General features: G+C 40.6%; 1 protein-coding gene across 1 annotated transcript; it reads left to right on the top strand.

The window, feature by feature from the left end:
- The first annotated feature begins 455 nt into the window (after window positions 1-455).
- Window positions 456-22,640, top strand: LOC122335191 (dolichyl-diphosphooligosaccharide--protein glycosyltransferase subunit STT3B-like). The gene is made up of 16 exons (XM_043232994.1): window positions 456-1,053; window positions 7,918-8,026; window positions 8,103-8,390; window positions 8,462-8,527; window positions 9,213-9,312; window positions 10,352-10,450; window positions 10,582-10,728; window positions 10,802-10,850; window positions 18,790-18,944; window positions 19,018-19,229; window positions 19,427-19,602; window positions 19,831-20,002; window positions 20,079-20,252; window positions 21,144-21,257; window positions 21,332-21,529; window positions 21,597-22,640. Exons 1-16 carry the CDS (start codon window positions 842-844, stop codon window positions 21,690-21,692), a joined length of 2,367 nt encoding a protein of 788 aa, XP_043088929.1. The 5' UTR covers window positions 456-841; the 3' UTR covers window positions 21,693-22,640.
- The last annotated feature ends 62 nt before the right edge of the window (window positions 22,641-22,702 follow it).

Here is a 22,702-nt window from a genome sequence, read left to right as displayed (position 1 = left end):
CTTGTGAAGAATCAGATCTAGAGCTTACAAAGGCATGCCAAAACAGCAGTCTTTTGTTCTTGTTTGACAATAAAAGGTTTTTCACAATTCTTACGAGAGCATGAGGAGGTCATCAGGCACCGGAGCAACCTACTCCAGCATCAGAACTAAATCACATTACATTTATTAATGTTTTTTTTTTTTAGACCACTGATCATTAGTTACTGTATCTGTACTGTACTGTAGGGTTGTCTTTAAAACGTGCAGGCAGAAGAGTAAAGTATGGACAGGTATGCTAGGTGCAAATTTGAAATGTAAATAAGTATGTGTGTTAAATAAAGCACTGAATGATCGTGTTTTGTGTTTCAAGTGTTCATGAGATGGATGAAGGAAGAAGCCCTTTCTGCGCCTGGCCGTGGTACTCGGTGGTCTGTAGAGTTAAAAGAGAGAGTGCTGGATGTGAGGTGCCCAGGTCCTGTGAGAAGTCTCCACTATCATCACAGTGCATCATCACCGTTGTTTTGAGGGTTCAAAAATAAATTGGATAGATATTTTCACTACAGCTAACTTGACCCTGACACCATTAAACCTTCTTAGTAAATAAACAAGCTTAGGTTTACAGTGGCACAAATGACTGTAAACTCGATGGTATGCTGGAGTGAGCAGTAAAGTGGATTCGAGTCGGTTCAACTGAATCGTTACAAAGAACCATTTCAAATGAACTATTCTTTCTGCGGAGTCGAACCGCGCTGACACTTAGATGATGATGATGATGATGATGATGATGATGATGTGAGGATCCGCCGACTGAACCGATTCTCGTGAATATCAGAGAATAAACAGACGCTCATCCTGACAGAACATGACGGAGCTTCACCGCAGATGCTCTCCGCCCGGGTTCAGCCGCTCCAGCGCCGCGGGTGGAGGTGGAGGAAAAGGCGGATTATCTCAGCCGGCTGGATGGCGCTGTCTGCTGTCTCTCACCATCCTTTTCCTGGCGTGTGTGTGCGGATTCATCTCCAGACTGTTCGCGGTGATCCGCTTCGAGAGCCTCATCCATGAGTTTGATCCGTGGTGAGCAACTTTCTGTCCTGTTATTTCTTTATCAAACAAAAAAAAAAGCCTTGGTGACTGTAAAAGTAATCTCGCATTGTGTATTTGATCTGTCAGAGTTAAACCGTTTAAACGTTATATAAAGTTATACTTTAACTGTTTGTGTGGCGTGTGATCACATTTATTTGATTCATTTGCATGTGTCTTTCTGAGCATCAGGTGCACGCAGAGTTGTTTTAATTCATCAGGATTGTGCGGTTTTTTTGTTGCCGGTTGTGCTTTTGACCTGCTTAAAACTGGCAAATGATTTTGATTCTGCAAATTATTTTACAGAGGGTTTGGTTTTAATGCATGCTGGTTGGAGTGTTTTCACACTCAGTCTGAAAACATTTAGCAGGATTTTGAGATTTTAGGTGTGTGTGTGTGTGTGTGTGTGTGTGTGTGTGTTGTAGGTGGATGGAGAAAGCTCTCGGTTTGTTTCCAGACAGATAGTTAACCAGTATTGATTAAGTATCTGTTAGAAACAGCGCTGAGGTCTGTTCTCCCTGATAACGCACGAATATGGATGTTCTCCACCGTTTAATCCAGAGTGCTTGGATTTAACCCAACCTGTAGATTAGTAAAGTAAATCAGGTCAGGTGTTTTGCATATAGAACATGTTTTACTAGAAATATTGCGTACTGGCATCTCTTTTCAGTGTAGTGCTGTTGATAATTTGCCGTGATGAAATAGTCATAGTCAAAAAAAAAAAATCACTTTTTTTTTGCAAAGATTTTAACTGTCCGACTTTGAGTTTGAATTTGATTCCAAAATCCAGACTGTCAGCAGAAATCGGTGTCTCTGGTGTTTTCTCTGCTTTCTCTGAGCGTTTGTTGATCTGTGAGCGGCTCTGGGTTCGTATGATAAACAGCTTCATTAGTCTCTGTTAGCAGAAAGCCTCCGGTGCTTCGGCGATTGATTCTCTCCTTCAGAGCTTCTGAAAATGAATCGCTCTTTGACCGAATCCTCTTATGTTTGTCTTTGCGGTTTCTGACTGAAACAAACAACATCATAAACATCATCAGCTTTAAGTATTATCTTTGTCTCCTAAGACATCCACAAATTAGTCAACAGACATCATTACAGTAAGAGTCTAGAGCTAAATGAATATGTTGAGAAATGTTTGAGTTCATAGAGACTCTAGAAGAGCTTCATGTGAGTCTTTTCTGCATTCGCTCTACATTTAATGTCATTGCTGTCTAGGAGAAAGAATTAAGTCATGAATTAAATGCTTTTTTTCTTTGAGTCTGTGTGTGTGTGTGTGTGTGTGTGTGTGTGTGTGTGTGTGTGTGTTTTGTGTTCAAACACTCATTTAAGCCAGTCAGATGGCACTTTGTTGAGCATGCTGCTCTGATGCGTGTGTGTGTGTGTGTACTAGTTTATCTATACTTGAGAGGGCCAAATGTCTTCACCTATATAGTGAAATATTGTGACTTATAAATCAGCCAAAAGATGTTTTGATGTAGATCTAGAGTTCTGCACATGTTTCTGTGGTGGGTTTAGGGATAGGGGATAAAATCAATGGAAGTCTATGCAGTGTCCTCACTATGATTGCAAAACAAATGTGTGTGTGTGTGTGTGTGTGTGTGTGTGTGTGTGTGTGTGTGTGTGTGTGTGTGTGTGTGTGAGACATCTCTGGCTGTGTGTTTTGTCAGTGCATGTGTTGTTGGTTGGCAGACTGTCAGTCAAACACAGACATCAGACTGAGCCGGATTAGACCCACAGGAACAAGAAAACAAGATGCCAAAAACATGTGAAAATTCTGAAATGTTTTGTCTTCTTCGTTCGAGAATCAGCTCAGCCGTCCGTCTTCAGGGTGGTTTGATGAGAAGAGTTGAGTTTCCTGTCAGGTGTTTGAGGGTTTGTCAGCTCTGTAAAGATGAGGACTGGCAGCTGATCGATATGTGTTTTCTCCCAGGAGTCACCTGTCTGTTCTTTGCTGGGCTCTAAAGGAATGCCGGTGATTGGGTGATCATTTTTACTGCAGATGATTATTGTGTGTCCAGAGGTTTTGTGGTTAGTACAGCTGTTGATGACGAGAATACCAGTGATTAAAAAAAAAGCCAATACAAATGAGCAAAAACCATGGTAGTATGTAAATACTACTAAATTAACTTTGTTCTCCAGTTTCTGAAAAGATTTTAAGCCAATTATATGAAATTCAGTCTAAAGCTCACTGCTTCTCGTTGTTAATTTTAAGGACTGCACTTTATACTTCTTTAAAATACACTTCTTTAAAACTACACATATTTCTATCAATAGTTACATTAAAAAGTAAGTTAATTATAAAAAAGCAAGCAAAACAAAAACCGTCGCACAGTCTACACTTGCAAATTTAAAAAAAAAAGTTTTGTGGATTTATGGATGGATTTATTTAGTATTAATGTTGCAATTAAAGTATTTTTTTTTTAAATTAATGGACGTGATCCCAGGTTCCATGTTATTTTAGTATCACTACTATATTATTATAATTTTTTAACCCATTTAGTTTTTCTTTTATATTTTCTTTCTCAATAATATTGTCATTTATGTATTAGTTTAGTTTTTTCTTTTTGCTATTTTCGTTTGTTTTTATTTAACAAAGGCTGGTGTAAAAAATCGAGAAAACTAATTTTGTTGTCTTGTTGTAGCTCCAGAAATCTGTAGCTTTAGTCTACGTTTACATGACTCTGTACTGACAGGAATATTGTGGAATTAATATCGAAACATTTATGTAAATGTAAACATAGTCAGTGAGACGTTTCTCAAACATAAGAGATTCTGCAGGGATATAAAACAAAGAAATAAAGCCCTGCGCTGATAATAAGAACAGAAGAGAGAGACTGTGTTTTCACTGAGGCTCAAATATAATTCCTCTTGATAAATATCAGTTTGTTTTCTCTGGATCAGCACATCTTTCTTCTGCCATCTGATAGCTTTTATTTCGGTCTGATGTATTAACAGACGCTCTGTGAATCATACGGACGGCCGTGTTTCTGTCTGAGCGTCTGGCACGGTGCGTTCGGAGACTTTTTCCCCGCAGCGTTTATGCATTTGCGAGGCCTTTGTGTGAGATGTTTGCAAATGCCACAACCCTGACAGACGCTTTGATCCAAAGCCACTCACAGCGCATTCAAGGTATTAAATATTATCATGCCTTTCTTTGGAACCAAACCCATGACCCTGACATCACCAGTGCCTTTTTGAGCTGAGAGGACGATGCCAAAGACGCAAAAGCCCAATAACTCCCTTTTTTTCAATTTGTTTTGAATTCTATTTAATTCTAAGTGTCAGAGATTCAGTCTCATCGTACAATGCATGATCCGTGACAGCTTTAATCCCAGTGATAGTCTCATCTGTGTGATGAAAGTCATTGTGACGTGTCTTTCGTAGATCATGTTGTTATTTTTTCTCTTCGGCAGGACTTGTGCGTGCGTGTGTTTCCTTCAGGTCCTGTAGACATGCTTCTAAACTATGTTTGCAGGCAAAAAAAAAGCAAATATCGTTGGTGTAAGAGCACAGCGGGAATACACCCATCCAGCACTGATAATAAACCTCATTTAAATAGAAGGAAGGAAATGCACTGAAACTAATGATAGTGACTTCATTTAAATACGTGTCTTGCAGCTGTGGAGTAAAACAGTTTGCTGAGTTATTTTTTTATTAGCACAGAAATAGCATGCGCAATTGTTAAACCCATTAATATATTCCAGAATATTATATTCTAGATCTAGTTATCAGTAAATGCACTTGTCTCTTGTTGGTTAAAGGTCGCCTGCAGCTAAACAAATATTGAATGATTTGATTTTGATTGTTTTATTACATATCAATATTAGTTTTACGTTTGTTATTTTCAATTGGTGATCTTTAGACGGTGCTGTTTTGTGACATATTTGTTATTTAATATGGTGGGAAATGAATTACTCATTCACCTTATATGATTCATCCTTATAAGATATTTAGTTTATTGTTCAACAACTGAATTCAACAAGATTTCATTACTTTTGGTCCTCATTTATTTGTTTTATTTCCAAACCCGTGTTAGACAAATGTGTCGTCTAATGTAAATGAAACTGAAAATGAGTTCATATTAGACACTGTACATACTTATGGTCTAATTTCTCAAAGAAAGTTCATGTAAATGGTGGTTTCTGTGCAGTCTGGAATATCAGACGAAGCTTGGACCAGACTGTCTTTAATAGAGCTGTGTGTTTGTCAGTGATTTTTCATCTTTTATGAGCTGAAATCCGTCTTTGCCTCACACGCAGCAAGAATGCTGTACACATCCCGCTCGGTTCAGCTTGATTTAAAAGCACATTTTTACATCGTCTCCGTGTCCTTGTAAACTCAAGCTCCTCTTTTCTTTCCCACTTTTCTAACACAAGAGTGTCTCGCACCTGCTGTTATAAATCGCGCACCTCACCTAGACATTTGCATTGTCTGTGAACAACGTGTGTGAAAGGATGTTCAGAAACGGCGTATGCTAACAGAGGCCCCGTCGGGTCGGCTCCGAGGGAACGATTCACTGAGATCTGGTTGTTTTGTGCATAGTTTTAGCGCCTGATTCTCAGATTGATGCCAGGCACACGCTGCAGTTTCCCAGCCTGAGGAAAGCGTGCGTGACAACATCATCCATCTAAATATGTGCTGAGGAGGGAAAGTGCTGAGACTCACGGGTTGTGTTTGATTCTTTACCTCTCTATATTAAAGATGACAAAAGACAACGAGACCGAGGGAGTCTTCTTTAATGAAGCAGGTTTACAGCCATACCGTGACACTTATAATTTAATGTGCTATTTATTTGTATATTTCTGTTTCTGTTTCTTGTATATATATTTTTCCATGAGCTCATTAATGTGGAAGTCAGTGATTCTCTTCCTGATGAAGCTCTTGCTTTTTATTCATTTAAATATATTTTTTTATGTGTCACGAGCTCATTATGATGCTATTATTCAACAACTGAATAATTTTACTTTTAGTCTTTATTTATTATTTGACTTACTTGCTTATTTGTGGTTTGTTTACGTGCAATTAGCTCTATTTATTCATGTGTCACGAGCTCATTATGATGCTTATTATTTCACAACTGAATGATTGCTTTACTTTTGCTCTCATTTATTTTTGTTTGTCATTAGTTTTATTGTTTATGTTGTCAGCTTTATTTATTTATTTGTGTCATGAGCTCATTTTCACGTTTCTTATTCTAGAACGTAATGACTCTATTCTATTTCTGATTAAATTATTGTTTTACTTTTTCTCGTTCTTTTGATTATTTCATTAATTATTATTTTATTTTTATTTGCATATTCCCTGTTTATTTATTTATTTATTTATTTATTTATTTTAACTGCATTCTATAACTATAACTAATCTTGAAGGCCTTTTTTCGCTTATTAAAATGTTTTTATGTATTTATTTTACTTGCCTTGTCTTAATATATTTATATGTTGTCATCTTAATTATCAGCTTAAGTTATTTTTGTGTCATGATTCTCCTTAAGCTTCTCTCTCTATTTGCTAGAACAATTTTGCCATGAGCCTATTTATTAATTAATATATCCTGATCTTATTATGATGTTCGTTAATCTAGAACTCGTTTTATTTTCTGTCTTATGTATTTCTGTATATTTGTTGTGAGAAGATTGCTTTCATAAAAGACAGAACAGTTAATATGAAGCAAAATGCATGCAACAGGTTGATGTTTTTATGTCAAATGGAGAAGTCTTTGTATGATATAATGCTCTCAGAAACATGCACTGAGCACACTGATGAGGAGTAAATGTGTAAGAGCTTCTTTAGACCTAGATGTCTAAATGATATTTGCTGATGCATCACCTCCCGCTGGTTTCTTATATCAAAGAGCTTCTTAATAACATTTGACCGTGACATAAATTAGTTGAAGATCTGATGAGGGCTGCGGGGCAGCTTCCGAATGCAATGTTTGCAACGTAATTCAGAACGGCAGATAATCTAGTTGGATATAAATTGGACCCGCTGGGTTCGCGGAGCTCATCGTGACCCAGAGGATCAGAGGAAGAAATATGTTTATATACTGTACGCTTCAAAAGATTCACATTAAAACGTATATGGCAATTTGAGTCGTGTGCGGTGCTGGAAGGGTTGAAATTGAAGAAACACGGTGCGTTTTTTATGGTTTGTGCTGCCATGGACTGTCGCTGGGGAGGAAGAAGCAGAAGATCTCCAGAGCTTCCCCTCACAGGATCTGCTGCAGATCTGATCTCCTACGTGAGCGTCTGTGGGCAGAAAATAAAATAATATCATACTAGCGATCCACCTGCTTTAATTGTCATCTGCAGTCTCATGATATATCCGTCTTATGATGCTCATTCGTCTAGAACTTAAAGGTTATATGTCGACGTTCTTGCTGTGTTTTTCTTTAGCTTATGATGTTCATTATCATACAAATGAACGATTGCTTTACTTTTGGTCTTTATTTTTAATTTATTCATTCAGTGTCACAAGTTCATATTATTCTACTAACAAATTGAAAACCATTCTTTGTGGTATTTAGCTATTTGTTTATTATGTGTCGTGCATCATCGTATGCATGAATCTAGAACTGAAGGACTTCCTTTATGTGGAAGTTCTTGCTTTACTTTCTGCCTTTATTTTTTTTCTCTTTATTTATATGTCACGAACTGATTGTTTGTGCTGCTTGTGTTCAGTATTTGATCTGTCATTCTGCTCTCATTCCAGCTTTATGATCAGAATGTTAAGTCTGCAATAACAGAACATTTGTTGGACTGATTCCAGATCAGAAGAACAGAAACATTCCAGTGTGCAAAATATGCTAAAGTATGCAAATGACTTGAGCAGTCTGTGGACACTTGTGTGTGTTTGTGAACAGGTTTAATTACAGATCCACCCATCATCTGAGCACCAGCGGCTTCTACGAGTTCCTCAACTGGTTTGATGAGAGAGCCTGGTATCCTCTGGGGCGGATCGTCGGAGGAACGGTGAGTGCTGACTGAGTTCGTTCACGTCTGAGGAGCTTCTTGAGGAGCTCAGAGCGGTTCCTGTGTGCTCCTGCAGGTCTATCCTGGTCTGATGGTGACCGCGGGTCTGATTCACTACATCCTGAACCTCGTCCACCTGAGCGTTCACATCCGGGACGTCTGCGTGTTCCTGGCGCCCGTCTTCAGCGCTCTGACCGCCATCGCCACCTTCCTGCTGACGCGGGAGCTGTGGAGTCAGGGGGCGGGGCTTCTGTCCGCCTGCTTCATGGCCGTCGTCCCCGGATACATCTCACGCTCGGTCGCCGGGTCCTTCGATAACGAGGCCGTGGCCATATTCGCCCTGCAGTTCACCTACTTCCTGTGGGTAAGAGGAAGCTCTGGAGGAAGGTGGTTTTTTGAGCTGAACTGGAAGTGAGTGGTTCTGTGTTTGTTCAGGTGAAGTCCATCAAAACTGGATCGGTGTTCTGGACCGTCGGATGCTGCCTCTCGTATTTCTACATGGTGAGTGTGAATGAAGCACTGAATCCAGTCTGTGTCTACAGGAAAAAACTATTATTAAACAATAAAGTCTTCTATTTTATTTTATTGAACTGTATTTGCAGAAATTATAATATTAGTCAAATAAAAGGCCACTTAGGTATATATAAAGAGAGTATATTTATATTTATAAGACTTTCACGTGCACTTATAAAAATAATGTCAAATTAAAGGTTTTACTTTATAGTTAAAATCATTGTTTTATCATACAATATTTTAATTCAAATAACATGTTTTATGAGTTTAGCGCCTAAAACATTCAAATCAATTAAATTCAATATTTTTAGTGAGTTGTTTCCATAATAACTACTTAAAAGGTATAAAAGTATGTTAAAGTGTATTTCTGTTTCTCAAGGGCATTGAAGACTCTGTCACGATAGAATCTCTCAAATGATGAACTCAGTCTCATTCATTAATGTTTTTTCATTCACAAATATGTTCATCTCGTTCATTTTTTCATTTGACTCTTCAAAGCTGATTGATTCTGTGATTCTTCTCATGATCGAATCAGATCAGTAAAAATCTGTGTTTTTCAACGAGAAATTATGTTTGTTGGTTTGCTCCACATGTCAGAGTTTTCATCACAAATGACTTTATTCAGACTAACCGTGTGTGTGTGTGTGTGTGTGTGTGTGTGTGTGTGTTTGAGGTGTCGGCTTGGGGCGGTTACGTCTTCATCATTAATCTGATTCCTCTTCACGTGTTCGTTCTGTTGTTGATGCGACGCTTCAGTAAGAGAGTTTACATCGGTGAGTCTCAGTTAAGATTCACAAACATTCACAGCTCAACCTGAACTCTGATTCATTCTGATTAGTCTTCTCTCTCTCTCTCTCTCTCTCTCTCTCTCTCTCTCTCTCTCTCTCTCTCTCTCTCTCTCTCTCTCTCTCTCTCTGTCTCTCTCTCTCTCTCTCTCTCTCTCTCTCTCTCTCTCTCTCTCTCTCTCTCTCTCTCTCTCTCTCTCTCTCTCTCTCTCTCTCTCTCTCTCTCTCTCTCTCTCTCTCTCTCTCTCTCTCTCTCTCTCTCTCTCTCTCTCTCTCTCTCTCTCTCTCTCTCTCTCTCTCTCTCTCTCTCTCTCTCTCTCTCTCTCTCTCTCTCTCTCTCTCTCTCTCTCTCTCTCTCTCTCTCTCTCTCTCTCTCTCTCTCTCTCTCTCTCTCTCTCTCTCTCTCTCTCTCTCTCTCTCTCTCTCTCTCTCTCTCTCTCTCTCTCTCTCTCTCTCTCTCTCTCTCTCTCTCTCTCTCTCTCTCTCTCTCTCTCTCTCTCTCTCTCTCTCTCTCTCTCTCTCTCTCTCTCTCTCTCTCTCTCTCTCTCTCTCTCTCTCTCTCTCTCTCTCTCTCTCTCTCTCTCTCTCTCTCTCTCTCTCTCTCTCTCTCTCTCTCTCTCTCTCTCTCTCTCTCTCTCTCTCTCTCTCTCTCTCTCTCTCTCTCTCTCTCTCTCTCTCTCTCTCTCTCTCTCTCTCTCTCTCTCTCTCTCTCTCTCTCTCTCTCTCTCTTCTCTCTCTCTCTCTCTCTCTCTCTCTCTCTCTCTCTCTCTCTCTCTCTCTCTCTCTCTCTCTCTCTCTCTCTCTCTCTCTCTCTCTCTCTCTCTCTCTCTCTCTCTCTCTCTCTCTCTCTCTCTCTCTCTCTCTCTCTCTCTCTCTCTCTCTCTCTCTCTCTCTCTCTCTCTCTCTCTCTCTCTCTCTCTCTCTCTCTCTCTCTCTCTCTCTCTCTCTCTCTCTCTCTCTCTCTCTCTCTCTCTCTCTCTCTCTCTCTCTCTCTCTCTCTCTCTCTCTCTCTCTCTCTCTCTCTCAGCGTACAGCACGTTCTACATCATTGGTCTGATTCTGTCGATGCAGATTCCTTTTGTTGGTTTTCAGCCAATCAGAACCAGCGAACACATGGCAGCGGCCGGTGAGTCTGTCTTCATTGGCTGCAGAGTCACAAACACTCAAACCCTGATTCAGTGTTGATTTAATGTGTGTGTGTGTGTGTGTGTGTGTGTGTGTGTGTGTGTGTGTGTGTGTGTGTGTGTGTGTGTTCAGGTGTGTTCATTCTCGTGCAGCTCTACTCGTTCCTGCAGTTCCTGCGAGACAGACTGACGCTGCAGGACAAACAGACTCTGTTTTCTGTCTTCGTTTGTGTCGCTGCGCTGCTGCTGTTTGTTTGTGTCGTTTACTTCAGTGGCATCGGTCAGTTTCTCGCGGTACATGATCATGTGACACGTATGATGACATGTTGATGATCATGTGTGTTTGTGTTCAGGTTGGATCGCTCCGTGGAGCGGACGCTTTTATTCCCTCTGGGACACGGGGTAAAAATACACTGATAATTAAAGCATTTACTTATCATGCGTTCTAAACTTTTGTAAATTACTGTAAAATATACACCTCTTTTTTCTGTGTCTGTGTGTTGCTTGGCAACCACAACTGTTTCTGACGAACTGTTGTTTGTTGTTATAATTAATATTATTACACTTTATTTTGTGACACCTTGCTATGTAACTCTGTTAATAATCATTCTACAAAAGTAATAAGCCTCATGAAGCCATGGTTTATAGTGAACAGGTTACAGCTTCTTGGGGCTATTGCTTTATAGAACACCCTAGCAACTGCTGTCATGGAATTTTCAATTCAAAATAATGTGAAGACTGAGAATGAAGAATCAGACAAATCTGTCTTTGCCTTGCTTTTTATTTCTCTGCAAAGAAACAAAAAATGATCTGGTTTACACACAGTGGAGCAAAGAGATAACAGTGTGCTCACAGGCTAGAGGTTTTATAGGCAAAAGTATACATTCCAAGGTTGCTCAAATCCATCTTGAACCAATTGAAATAGTTCAAAGTCACGTCACCCATCTCGTGCTTACTGTGTCTGGTTATTCTCAGTTTTCCTCCCGTCTTTAACACAGATAAGGTTTTCTATACCCAGATGAGGTGGCTTAACCGTTGTCACGCATACATTACTTTCCCATGCCTCTAGCAACCCAGTTCTCTGTTTGCACATTCGTGTTCATGGTCAGTACAATGGTGTTACGAGTATATATATATATATTACTTAATCTATCTTTCAGTGAAGTTAGTTTAATTCAGTGTTAAAGTAAATAATAAAACATTAAATGTAATCAATTAAAATAATTTTCATGACACTCCTCCCTTTTGATCATTCTTGATCACTTATCAAAATTAACAAAGTAAAATCCCTTAGTAATAACATCAAGTGTGTAAATTCACATGGATTCAAACACACCATCACTCAATAAGGGCTTAAAGCATAATAAACTCTTAAACATATGATTAATTGGAGATTATATAAACTCAATCTGAGGAAGTCATCTCTTGACTTTATAATCTGAAATGTTAACTAAAATGTAGGTCTTTCTTTTCAAATGGTGTTGTTTTGTCAAATGATCTATCTAAAACTCTTTTTAATCATTAGTTCACTCTTCGTCATCACTTGAGTCATCACAATCAACAATGTTCAATACCTTTCTGGATTTACCATTCACCTCACTATCCCAGTGGTTGCACATTACCATTTGGTGAGTGACAGAAGTTCTCATAGTCGAATTCACCGCTCTTCTAATCATGCTCATCACACAGGGCCATATACATAGTAAAAGGACAAGCACAGACAGTGCTGAAATGGCGAGCAACCCAATATACTCAGGAAGAATTTCTCAGCTCCGCTGAAGGTGTTCCGGTGCCCTTGCTCCTCTACAGTGATAGGAAAGATCCTTGTCCTTGTTGGCATCCGTTGGCCTGTACTGACATCAGATCATTCCCATACAGTGATGTTGCTGCGTGTTCAGCTCCCATACACCACTGTATGTTCGTTTACTTCTGTCAGTCAGACGTCCCTTGACCTGTTGAGAGATCTGAGAGAGAATCAAAGACAGATTTTTACAATAGTTCAGCATGTCATCTTCACACAGAGCACTAGAGGGCAATGGTCGAGGTTCCGGTCCCACTCCAAGCGATGGAGGCCTGCCAAACAAGATTTCAAATGGGCTTAGGTTAGACCTTGTTCTTTTTCTCATTCTCATATGACACAATGGGAAGTGCTTTGACCCAAGACAGACCTGTTTGCTCACAACACTTTGCCAATTTATTTTTCAAAATTCCATTCTCTCTTTCAGCGCTACCCCCTAGAAGCCGGATGATAGGAGGTATGCTTACGTATGTCGATTCCCAAAAAGTTCCCGACCTGATCGATTGCTTCGTTAGCAAAAGGTGTGCCATTATCACTGCTAATCTTTTTTGGTATTCCCCACCTTGGGACAATTTCAGATACTAATGCCTTTGCAACAGCCCCAGCGTTCTGTTTAGATGTGGGGAAGACTTCCAACCACTTTGAGAACATATCAACCAAAACAAGGCAGAATTTCTTGCCTTCGCACGGTGTCAGTTCAATGAAATCGAACATTATATGATCAAAAGGTTGACTTGGTGGTGGATGTGCTGCCAGAGGGACTTGTTGTCCTCTTCCTACATTGTTCGTGGCACAAATCATACATGATTGACAGTATTTTTCTGCAAAGGAAGTAAATCCTTTTGTGAACCAATATTGATTGATCATATCAAACATTCCCATTTTGCTTATGTGAACCGTGCACTAATTTTGCATAGTGTGGGAAAAAGTGTTTTGGCAAACAAGGCTTGTCTTCGGTACTCAGCCAGATGTCATCTTTCAGTTTGCACTCGGCCTTCACCCATTGCTTTTTCTCCTCTGATGTCGCAAAAATGTCTGCATAGCTGTAAGAGAACCAGAAGGGAATGTTGGTTCGTTATTGTTAACAGTTACACATGTTAGAGAAGGTTCTGTTCTTTTTTATGCGTTCTTCGCAGCGATATCAGCGCGTTTATTTCCCAATGATACAAAATTGTTAAATTTGGAATGCGCGACGCACTTGCAAATAGCAATCGACCTTGGAAGCAAAATCGCTTCTAGCAAGGCTGCTATTTTGTCATGATTTTGGATGGGTTTACCATCAGATTTTAGAAATTTCCTACATCGCCATAGAGCTGAAAAGTCATGACATGTTGAAAAGGCATAACGAGAGTCTGTGTAGATGGTGACTGTTTTTCCTTCAGCGATTTTACAGGCCTCTGTTAATGCTACTAATTCGGCAGCTTGCGCAGAGCAATGCACGGGGAGCGCTCCACTTGCTAATGTTTCATGTGCGGTGCTTACTGCGTAGCCTACTCTGTTTTTACCGGTTTCTGGGTCTCGAGACGCTGAGCCATCAACATATAAGACCAGATCTGCATTGTCAAGGGGGGTTTCTTTTAAATCTGGTCGCTGTGTGCACACCTGTTCCAATGCAGCGATACAATTATGTTCCTCGCCATCCTGCTCGATTGGGAGCAGTGTGGCAGGATTCAACACTGTACACCGTTTGATTGTGATGTTTGGCATTTCCAATAGAATGGTATTATATCTGAGCCATCTGGCTGTTGACAAATGAGACGTTTTCTGTTCTAACAGGATCATAGAGACAGTGTGTGGCACTAGCAGTGTTACATCAGAATACCCCACAATTTCCCTTGAAGCTAAAATAGCTTTTTCTGCTGCTGCAACAGCTCTCAATTTGGTAGACCTGCTGCCACAGGATCGAGTTTACTTGAAAAATACGCCACCGGTCTCAGCTTCCCCCCGTGATCCTGTAACAGAACAGAAGACATGAAACCATTTTTCTCATCGACAGTCTGCACAAAATTTCTCTCAGGGTCTGGAAGTCCCAGACTTGGGGATGTTTGTAACAACATTTTCAACCTTTCAAATGCTTTCTCTGCTTCAGGAGTCCAGGTCAGTCTGTCATGTGGCTGCAACCCTTTTCCGTGAGCCAAAGCGCTCAAAGGTGACTCTTCAATGGCATAGTTGGGAATAAATGTTCGACAATACGAACACATTCCCAAAAATGATAGGAGCTGCTTTTTTTGTCAGAGGCTTTGGAATCTTTTGAATTGCCTCTATTCTCTTTTGATTTAAAGATTTTCCCTGCTTGTTGATAATATGACCTAGAAACGTCACCTCCCTTTTTGCAAACTGCAACTTTGACAGACTGACCTTGTGGCCTTCAGCAGCCAAATGTTTCAACAACTTCACAGTGTTTTGCACACAAGTTTCTTTATCTCTAGCTGTCATTAAGAGATCGTCAACATACGTTTACAGCCTGCAAGTCTTGCACAAACCTCCACTCAACTGGCTGGTCTGCGTCTCTTATCTTTTTGACAGGGAAGATAGGTGTACGCACAGGAGAGTTTTCACACTCCACGATCACTCCTGCCTTTTTCAATGCTTCAAAAACTGGTTTAATTCCCTCAATAGCCTCCTTTTTTAAAGGATACTGAGGTTTACATGGTCTGTAGTCAGATTTTGGAATAATTTGGATAGGGTCACAATTCTTAATCAATCCCACGTCATATTTAGAGAAAGCCCAAACAGTCTTTGGAACTTCCTTGAGATCTGGAATGCTTTCCATTTCAGTTTCTGTAAGGAAGCAGTGATTGGGCAAAGAACTCTCACTCACATGAACTGTGCGTTCAGCTGTTGTAACAGGCTCAGTCAAATACATTCAATATGTAGACAGGGTTGAATTATATTCAACATTTTTCTCAGCAGTCCGCATCCAATTTTCATGAAAAATACACGTTTTTACAAAAGGACCAATGTCTTCCCAATGATCACCGTTCCCCTTTGACAATGACACATGGGGAAGAGAGTCCGCAACATCAAAAAACTTCTGCTGTTCATTTTTCAATGCAACAGTAGCAGCACATTTATTTTCTGTCCAAATTAGCCAATTCAATTGTAATGCATCTATGTACGGAAACCATTTTTGTTCAAACAATTCATCTCTACCCAGAGACACATGTGCTGAGCAATGCAAGTCAGAGAATGGCATAAAATCAGAATTAGGTGAAACTCTGTCCTTAGCAGCATTGACAAGACCTTCACATAATTCATCATCTCGCAATTTCCACTGATAAATGTATAGTGGTGTGTGTTGGATTGTAGTCAGAGTTTGAATTTGGCACTGAACTACTTTGACACCTTCTGGGCTAGATAACAGAGAAATACCCAGTTTGCACAATAAATCTCTCCCCAGCAGATTTTGAGGACAGTGCTGTGACAGAAGGAAACTGTGTTTGAAGCTCGTGCCATTCTCATCCTTACATCTAAGAGGGACAGTAAAATTCTCTCTAACAGTATGACCTGATGCAGAAGTTGACCATACAAAATTTCCACTTAATTTAGGGACAGAGACAAAATCATTTATTCTTAACACCGAGCTTGTGGCTCCCGAATCTGCTAAAAACACCTTTTCAACTCCATTTATCCATAAGCTAACTTGTGGCATTTGTTGATATGCTAAATCATTCAAATGAGTATATGTGCCTAATTTTCTTTGTGTAAAAGATTTCTCATTTTCTATTTTGGCAATGCAATCATGTATAAGAGCAAGCTTTTCTTCATTGCAATCTGCAGCAAGCATTTCTTCATTGCAGTTAGCTGAGTTAGGTGTGGGTGTGTGTGTGTCAAACTTATCTGTTGTTGAAGTGTGGCCGCCGTAGACTTTGCTCTTGACTTCCCCCTCCTTTTTCGCACTCTGTTGTGCAGCTTTCTGTTGTCAATCTGCTTTCGGTTTAGACTTTGCCGCGCCAGCCGCCATGCGTTTGTTCAAAAGTGGGCACTCGTTTTTCCAATGCCCGGGCTCGTTGCAATAAAAACAAACATCCAGATCAGCTTGAGACAGTCTTTGTCGTCTTTCTTTCCCCCGCCCTCGACCTCGGTAGTTCGCTCCTCTCCCCTGCCCACCTCTGTTCCTTTTTTTTAGCTGAAGCTCCCTCTCGCCTTTTCTTCCGGCTTTCTCCTCCAACACTCTTTCAGCATGTAACGCATATTGTCTGATCTTTTCCAGTTTCTCGTCTTCCCAACCGATGCAGGTTTGTTTGACAATAGTCGTTATTTCAGGTCTCAGTCCACTCATAAGGCTGCTACGCAAATGAGACTCCCACATCTGTGGAACTTTCCCTCTGTCATCCGGTTCTGGCATTCCGCTGTAGGTGTTGAAAGTTTCATACAGTCGCACATAATAGTTGTCGACCGACTCGCCTTTCTTTTGCGTGCAGTAGTTGATCTTAGTGGCGTTGACTTTGACTGGAAAGTGGGTCTTGAACTGTTCGCCCAAAGCTGTCACGGTTGTCCTGTATGTCTCGTTTTCAGCGTGTTCCCACTCTGCTTGGACTCTCCGTATGTCCGTCTTGGGGAAGTCTGGTCGGATCTTGTGCCAATCTGTCGGCCCCATTTTGAGCATCAGCAGACGTTTGAGTTCGAGCATCGTGGGGCTGAATTCTTGACAAAACATGTCCAGTTCCGCTGCAAACTTCTCTCCCGAATCTCTGGGGTTGGGCAGATTTGACATAACCTGTCTTAAGTCTGTCTCATTCAATGGTCGAAAAACCATCGTGGAGGCGGGCGGCAGTCCCTCTCTCTGCAAGCCGTCGATCTGGGCAGGTTTCTCACTGGGCGGTGGGAGTACGGGTGCCGTCTCAGCAGCGCTGTAAGACGGAGGTTGTGGTAGTGGCGAAATTGCTGATACCGGTGGTGGCGCAAGCGGCTGGGGCATTTGTTGGTAGGGGTGAGGCCAGGAGTCAAGATCAAAGTCCACTTTGGCGGAATCTAGTTCTAGAGAGGGGTGGAGAGAAGAAGAAGAATTCTGAGCAGTATACTCTGTTCCTTTAACTTCATTTGTTTTCGAATTTACATTTTTATAAGGCATTTCTTTCAGGGCTTGCCGTTTCTCTCGCCGTTCTGCCTCTTCTAGCCAATAATTCAGATATTGTCTGTGTTTCTGAAACATATCTTTTTGTTTGTTTTTCAACTTTTTCTTATCCCTAAGTTTACTTTCACGCCTTTCCAAACTTTCCTTCACCCTGTTTAGAGTCGTCACACTAAACGTGCCCCTTTTTGGAAAATCATGATCTTTGACCCAAATCGGTACCACCTCCATAATTCTCTGTCCATATTTCTTTCTCATATCAATATAAATTGGGCTGTTCAAATCGTCTAGATCGATTTCAGGTTTGACATTTCTAGACCCCATACTTGCAATCCAAGACTTTACCTGGAACACGTCCGCTTTCCCTTCACACTGCCGTGGGGCTCTGCAGTTACTCGCACAGAGTCTTTTACACCCTTTTGTCCTGCTTACTCGCAGTCAATACCTTTTTCACTAACCCGTGAAACCTAATAGGGCGGCTCTGCCATGCGTTCACGAATCTAGGAATATCAAACCGCTCGTTGTTTATGTCAGACCAAGATGAAAAAAAATATATATCCTTCTCAATGTTACCAACCAAAAACCCTCAATTTAAGACAAAGACAAATTTGTGTCTCAAAATCAGTCTCACCGTTTTCAGCACGCGTTTTCTGGTTCTTTTAAGGAATCCAGCAGTGACGGTCCACTGGGCCCTCAGACGTCAGTTCCCTCTTCCCTGAAACCTTTAGGGGTACAGGGCTAAGACCCTTTGTGGGCTTAGGGTGATCAGCCAACCAACGCCTTTCAAGTCCCGGACGATCAGCTGTCGGATCCCATCCTCGTCGCCAAGTTTGTCATGGAATTTTCAATTCAAAATAATGTGAAGACTGAGAATGAAGAATCAGACAAATCTGTCTTTGCCTTGCTTTTTATTTCTCTGCAAAGAAACAAAAAATGATCTGGTTTACACACAGTGGAGTCTGTGAGCAAAGAGATAACAGTGTGCTCACAGGCTAGAGGTTTTATAGGCAAAAGTATACATTCCAAGGTTGCTCAAATCCATCTTGAACCAATTGAAATAGTTCAAAGTCACGTCACCCATCTCGTGCTTACTGTGTCTGGTTATTCTCAGTTTTCCTCCTGTCTTTAACACAGATAAGGTTTTCTATACACAGATGAGGTGGCTTAACCGTTGTCACGCATACATTACTTTCCCATGCCTCTAGCAACCCAGTTCTCTGTTTGCACATTCGTGTTCATGGTCAGTACAATGGTGTTACGAGTATATATATATATATTATATATATATATATATATATATATATATATTACTTAATCTATCTTTCAGTGAAGTTAGTTTAATTCAGTGTTAAAGTAAATAATAAAACATTAAATGTAATCAATTAAAATAATTTTCATGACAGAATCCCTCTGAAGCGCTAGTATCTGTACAGCAGCTCTAGTAATGTTTAATGTGTATTTTTCTGCAGCTACGCTAAGATTCATATTCCGATCATTGCGTCGGTATCGGAGCATCAGCCCACCACCTGGGTTTCCTTCTTCTTTGATCTTCACATCCTGGTCTGCACCTTCCCAGCAGGCCTGTGGTTCTGCATCAGGAACATCAGCGCAGAGCGCGTGTTCGGTATGTGCCCTGCCGCAGATGCTTTCCTTCAGGTCCAGTGCTGCGTGTCTCAGGTGTGTGTGTGTCTCTGCAGTGGTTCTGTACGGCATCAGCGCGGTGTATTTCGCCGGTGTGATGGTGCGGCTCATGCTGACTCTGACGCCGGTGGTGTGCGTTCTGTCGGCCGTGTGTTTCTCCAGCGTGTTTGAGCGCTATCTGGGCGACGAGCTCAAGCAGGACGATCCTCCGGCTGAAGACGCCCGCGACGACAACGACAGGAAGAACTCTGGGAGTCTCTATGATAAGGTGCGACGAGGATCACAGAACAAAAATTCAGATCATTCAAAGATTCAGATTCAGATTTTTCACTGAAATTCAAGTTAATCAGGTTGACATTTAAGAGTTACATTTTATTGTTCAAGAGTCCAAGTGATCATGTGTGTTAAAGTCATGTGTATCCCCCCTGCTGTGTGTGTGTGTGTGTGTGTGTGTGTGTGTTTCAGGCTGGTAAGCTGCGTAAGCATCACGTGTGTGAAGAGGGTTTGGGTTCTAACATCAGGAGTCTGGTGATGGTCCTCCTGCTGCTGCTGCTGCTGATGTTCACCGTTCACTGCACGTGGGTCACCAGCAACGCTTACTCCAGTCCCAGTGTCGTGCTGGCTTCACACAACCATGACGGGTACAACACTCACACACACGTGCACGCACATACTCTCTCTTAACCCCCCACCCACACTCACCACACACACACACACACACACACACTCTCTTTGCCAGATTTATAAGCCCTTGTAACTAGTGAGGACCGGTCACATGTCCACTAGTGGGTTGTCATGATTTTTCACTGTGTAAGTATATTTAAACCAGTCAACTCACACACACTCATCCCTCCTGCTGTGTGTTTCAGCTCACGCAGCATCCTGGACGATTTCAGAGAGGCGTACTATTGGCTGCGACTCAACACCGATCAACACGCTCGTGTCATGAGCTGGTGGGATTATGGGTATCAGATCGCAGGCATGGCCAACAGAACCACGCTAGTGGACAACAACACCTGGAACAACAGCCACATCGCGCTGGTGAGCCGCGCCGGCCACAGGAAGAGACGCTTCGCCACAGGAAGTCTGACTGCCTCTCTCTGATTGGCTCTCTTAGGTGGGCAAAGCCATGGCGTCCAATGAGAGCACGGCGTATGACATCATGAGGCTGCTGGACGTGGACTATGTGCTGATCATCTTCGGAGGGGTGATCGGATACTCGGGCGACGACATCAACAAGTTCCTGTGGATGGTGAGGATCGCTGAGGGAGAACATCCTAGAGACGTGCGGGTGAGTGACAGCATGACTAAACCAACTGAACCCACTAACTAAACCAACTAACCAAATCTTACTAAAACCACTAATTAAAACTAACTAACCTCACATTAAATTAACTTAATCTACTAACTAAACTAACTAAACCAGTAACTAAAATTAACCAAACCCAGTAACTAAAATGAACTTAATCCACAAACTAAACTAACTGAACCCACTAACTAAACCCAGTAAATAAATAAATCCACTAACTAAACTAACAGAACGCACTAACAGAAACTACTGTAACTAAATCCACTAATTAAAATGAACTAAATCCAAATTAACAGTTAAATAGTTAAATAAACTTAAGTTATAAATGAACTACTACAAATTGTGTTCGGTAACTGAAAAATTAATTAAAATTAACATTAATAAAAATTACAAAAGCACATATCAAAATGACAAAAACTAAACTGAAATGTAAAAAAATCTAAAAACAAAATGTAAAAAATATATAATATAATTTTAAAAACAACAATGTAAACTGAAAATAAAACAAAATTCAAATAAATACTCTAATAGTATATAAATGATAAAATATCATTGCCAGTCTATAAAGATCTAAAGAAGCAATTAAACAGGAAGTGTGTGTGTGTGTGTGTGTGTGTGTGTGTGTGTGTGTGTGTGTGTGTGTGCGTGTGTGTGTGTGTGTGTGTGTGTGCGTGTGTGTGTGTGTGTGTGTGTGTGTGTGTGTGTGTGTGTGTGTGTGTGTGTGTGTGTGTGTGTGTGTGTGTGTGTGTGTGTGTGTGTGTGTGTGTGTGTGTGTGTGTGTGTGTGTGTGTGTGTGTGTGTGTGTGTGTGTGTCTGTGTGTGTGTGTGTGTGTGTGTGTCTGTGTGTGTGTGTGTGTGTGTGTGTGTGTTCAGGAGAGTGATTTCTTCACACCTCAGGGAGAGTTCAGGGTGGATAAAGCTGCGTCTCCAGCGCTGCTCAACTCTCTGATGTATAAGATGTCTTACTATCGCTTCGGAGAAATGCAGGTGATTCTGGTCACATGATCTCATTCTGCAGCGTGTTTGAGGCTCGTGTGTCAGACGTCTTCCTCTCTGTTCAGCTGGACTTCAGAACTCCTCCAGGATTCGACCGGACTCGAAACGCAGAGATCGGAAACAAAGACGTGAAGCTGAAGCACCTGGAGGAAGCCTTCACCTCGGAGCACTGGCTCGTTCGGATCTATAAAGTCAAAGATCTGGAGAACAGACAGCCGCTGGAGCGCAGACCTCCAGTCACACACAGACTCTCCTCCAGAAAGGTATTTATGTCTCATTCGCAGTTCTTTAGGTCTCTTGATGTTGTCTTAACGCTGTAGATCTGCGCAGGGCTGCAGGAGGAAACGAGGATTCATTAAAAACAAACTTGTTCTGAAGAAAGGTAGAAGACTGAACCGGAGACAGAAGAGAACGAGACTAGTCTGAACCGAAGCGGATCAGTGAAGATGAAGACTGACTGTTTGATTTCAGCTGATTTCATACTTGAATATATGTTTGACACAACGGGTTTTTCAGTGACAAAGAGAATGAAGATGTTGAACCAAAGAGCTCATATGTGGATGAATATAACATTTACACTAAAAAAAAAAGCCAAATATTAAGATTTATCTATTAAAATTGCATATATAATTTTAACTTCTTCATTTATTGATTATTAATTAAATTACTTAGCGGTTTTAACTTTAATAAACTTAATGTTTGTCATATAAAACACAATTTTTGAACATTTTCAAAATGCATTCATTCAGATTGCTTAAATCTGTTTAAAATTCAAGTTCAAGTTATTTGGTTAAAAGTATTAATATGGTTATAGCGTGACTAATTGTGGAACAAGCAACATTCATAAATCAGACTGATTTATGACAAATATTTAAACTTTATCATTGTGTGTTTAAAACACATTCAGTTTATTAGTACTGTTGTCCAACTTGTTTCATTTAAGTATGACTGACAAATATGCATCACAGTAAGTTTATTACAGTTTATTACATAAACATTATGTGCAATTTAATGACTTAAATCTTAAATTTAGGCCTAAAAATTTGAAGTGTATAGTGAAATGTATTCTTGTGTAAAAGTAATTCTTAAAAGGCTGCTGATATTTTAAACGATTGCGAGTTTGGGGGTATTTTGTAACAATGAATCAACGATGCAATAATTATCAATACTTTCTGTCATGACTGTGAAGGGATTTTCTTTTTGTGGTAAATGTACAACAATAATTCTTTTACTTGTAATTTTGAATGCGACATTTATTGTACAGTTTTATATGCAATAAAATCTTATTTCCACAGCTACTGAAATCACTGTCTCTCCTCAGACTTTAAATCATGTTTGTGTGGATTTCTACTGTATCTGAATTCTGTACTGATTTAATTGCATTTGTCAATAAACGCATTTCTGTGTTTCTGTTATCACATGACATTTATAATTAA

Source organism: Puntigrus tetrazona, unplaced genomic scaffold (genome assembly GCF_018831695.1).
Source record: "Puntigrus tetrazona isolate hp1 unplaced genomic scaffold, ASM1883169v1 S000000746, whole genome shotgun sequence".
In the NCBI taxonomy this organism is placed as follows: Eukaryota; Metazoa; Chordata; class Actinopteri; order Cypriniformes; family Cyprinidae; genus Puntigrus; species Puntigrus tetrazona.
The sequence above is the reverse complement of the archived record's forward strand: the minus strand, read 5'-3'. Positions and strand labels throughout refer to the sequence as shown.

Bases quoted from the DNA above. Each gene is read 5' to 3' on its own strand.
- LOC122335191 (XM_043232994.1), top strand. From the start codon at position 842: ATGACGGAGCTTCACCGCAGATGCTCTCCGCCCGGGTTCAGCCGCTCC. The intron at 1,054-7,917 runs GTGAGCAACTTT...GTTTGTGAACAG, and splicing joins ATCCATGAGTTTGATCCGTG to GTTTAATTACAGATCCACCC. The intron at 21,530-21,596 runs GTATTTATGTCT...AGATCTGCGCAG, and splicing joins ACAGACTCTCCTCCAGAAAG to GGCTGCAGGAGGAAACGAGG.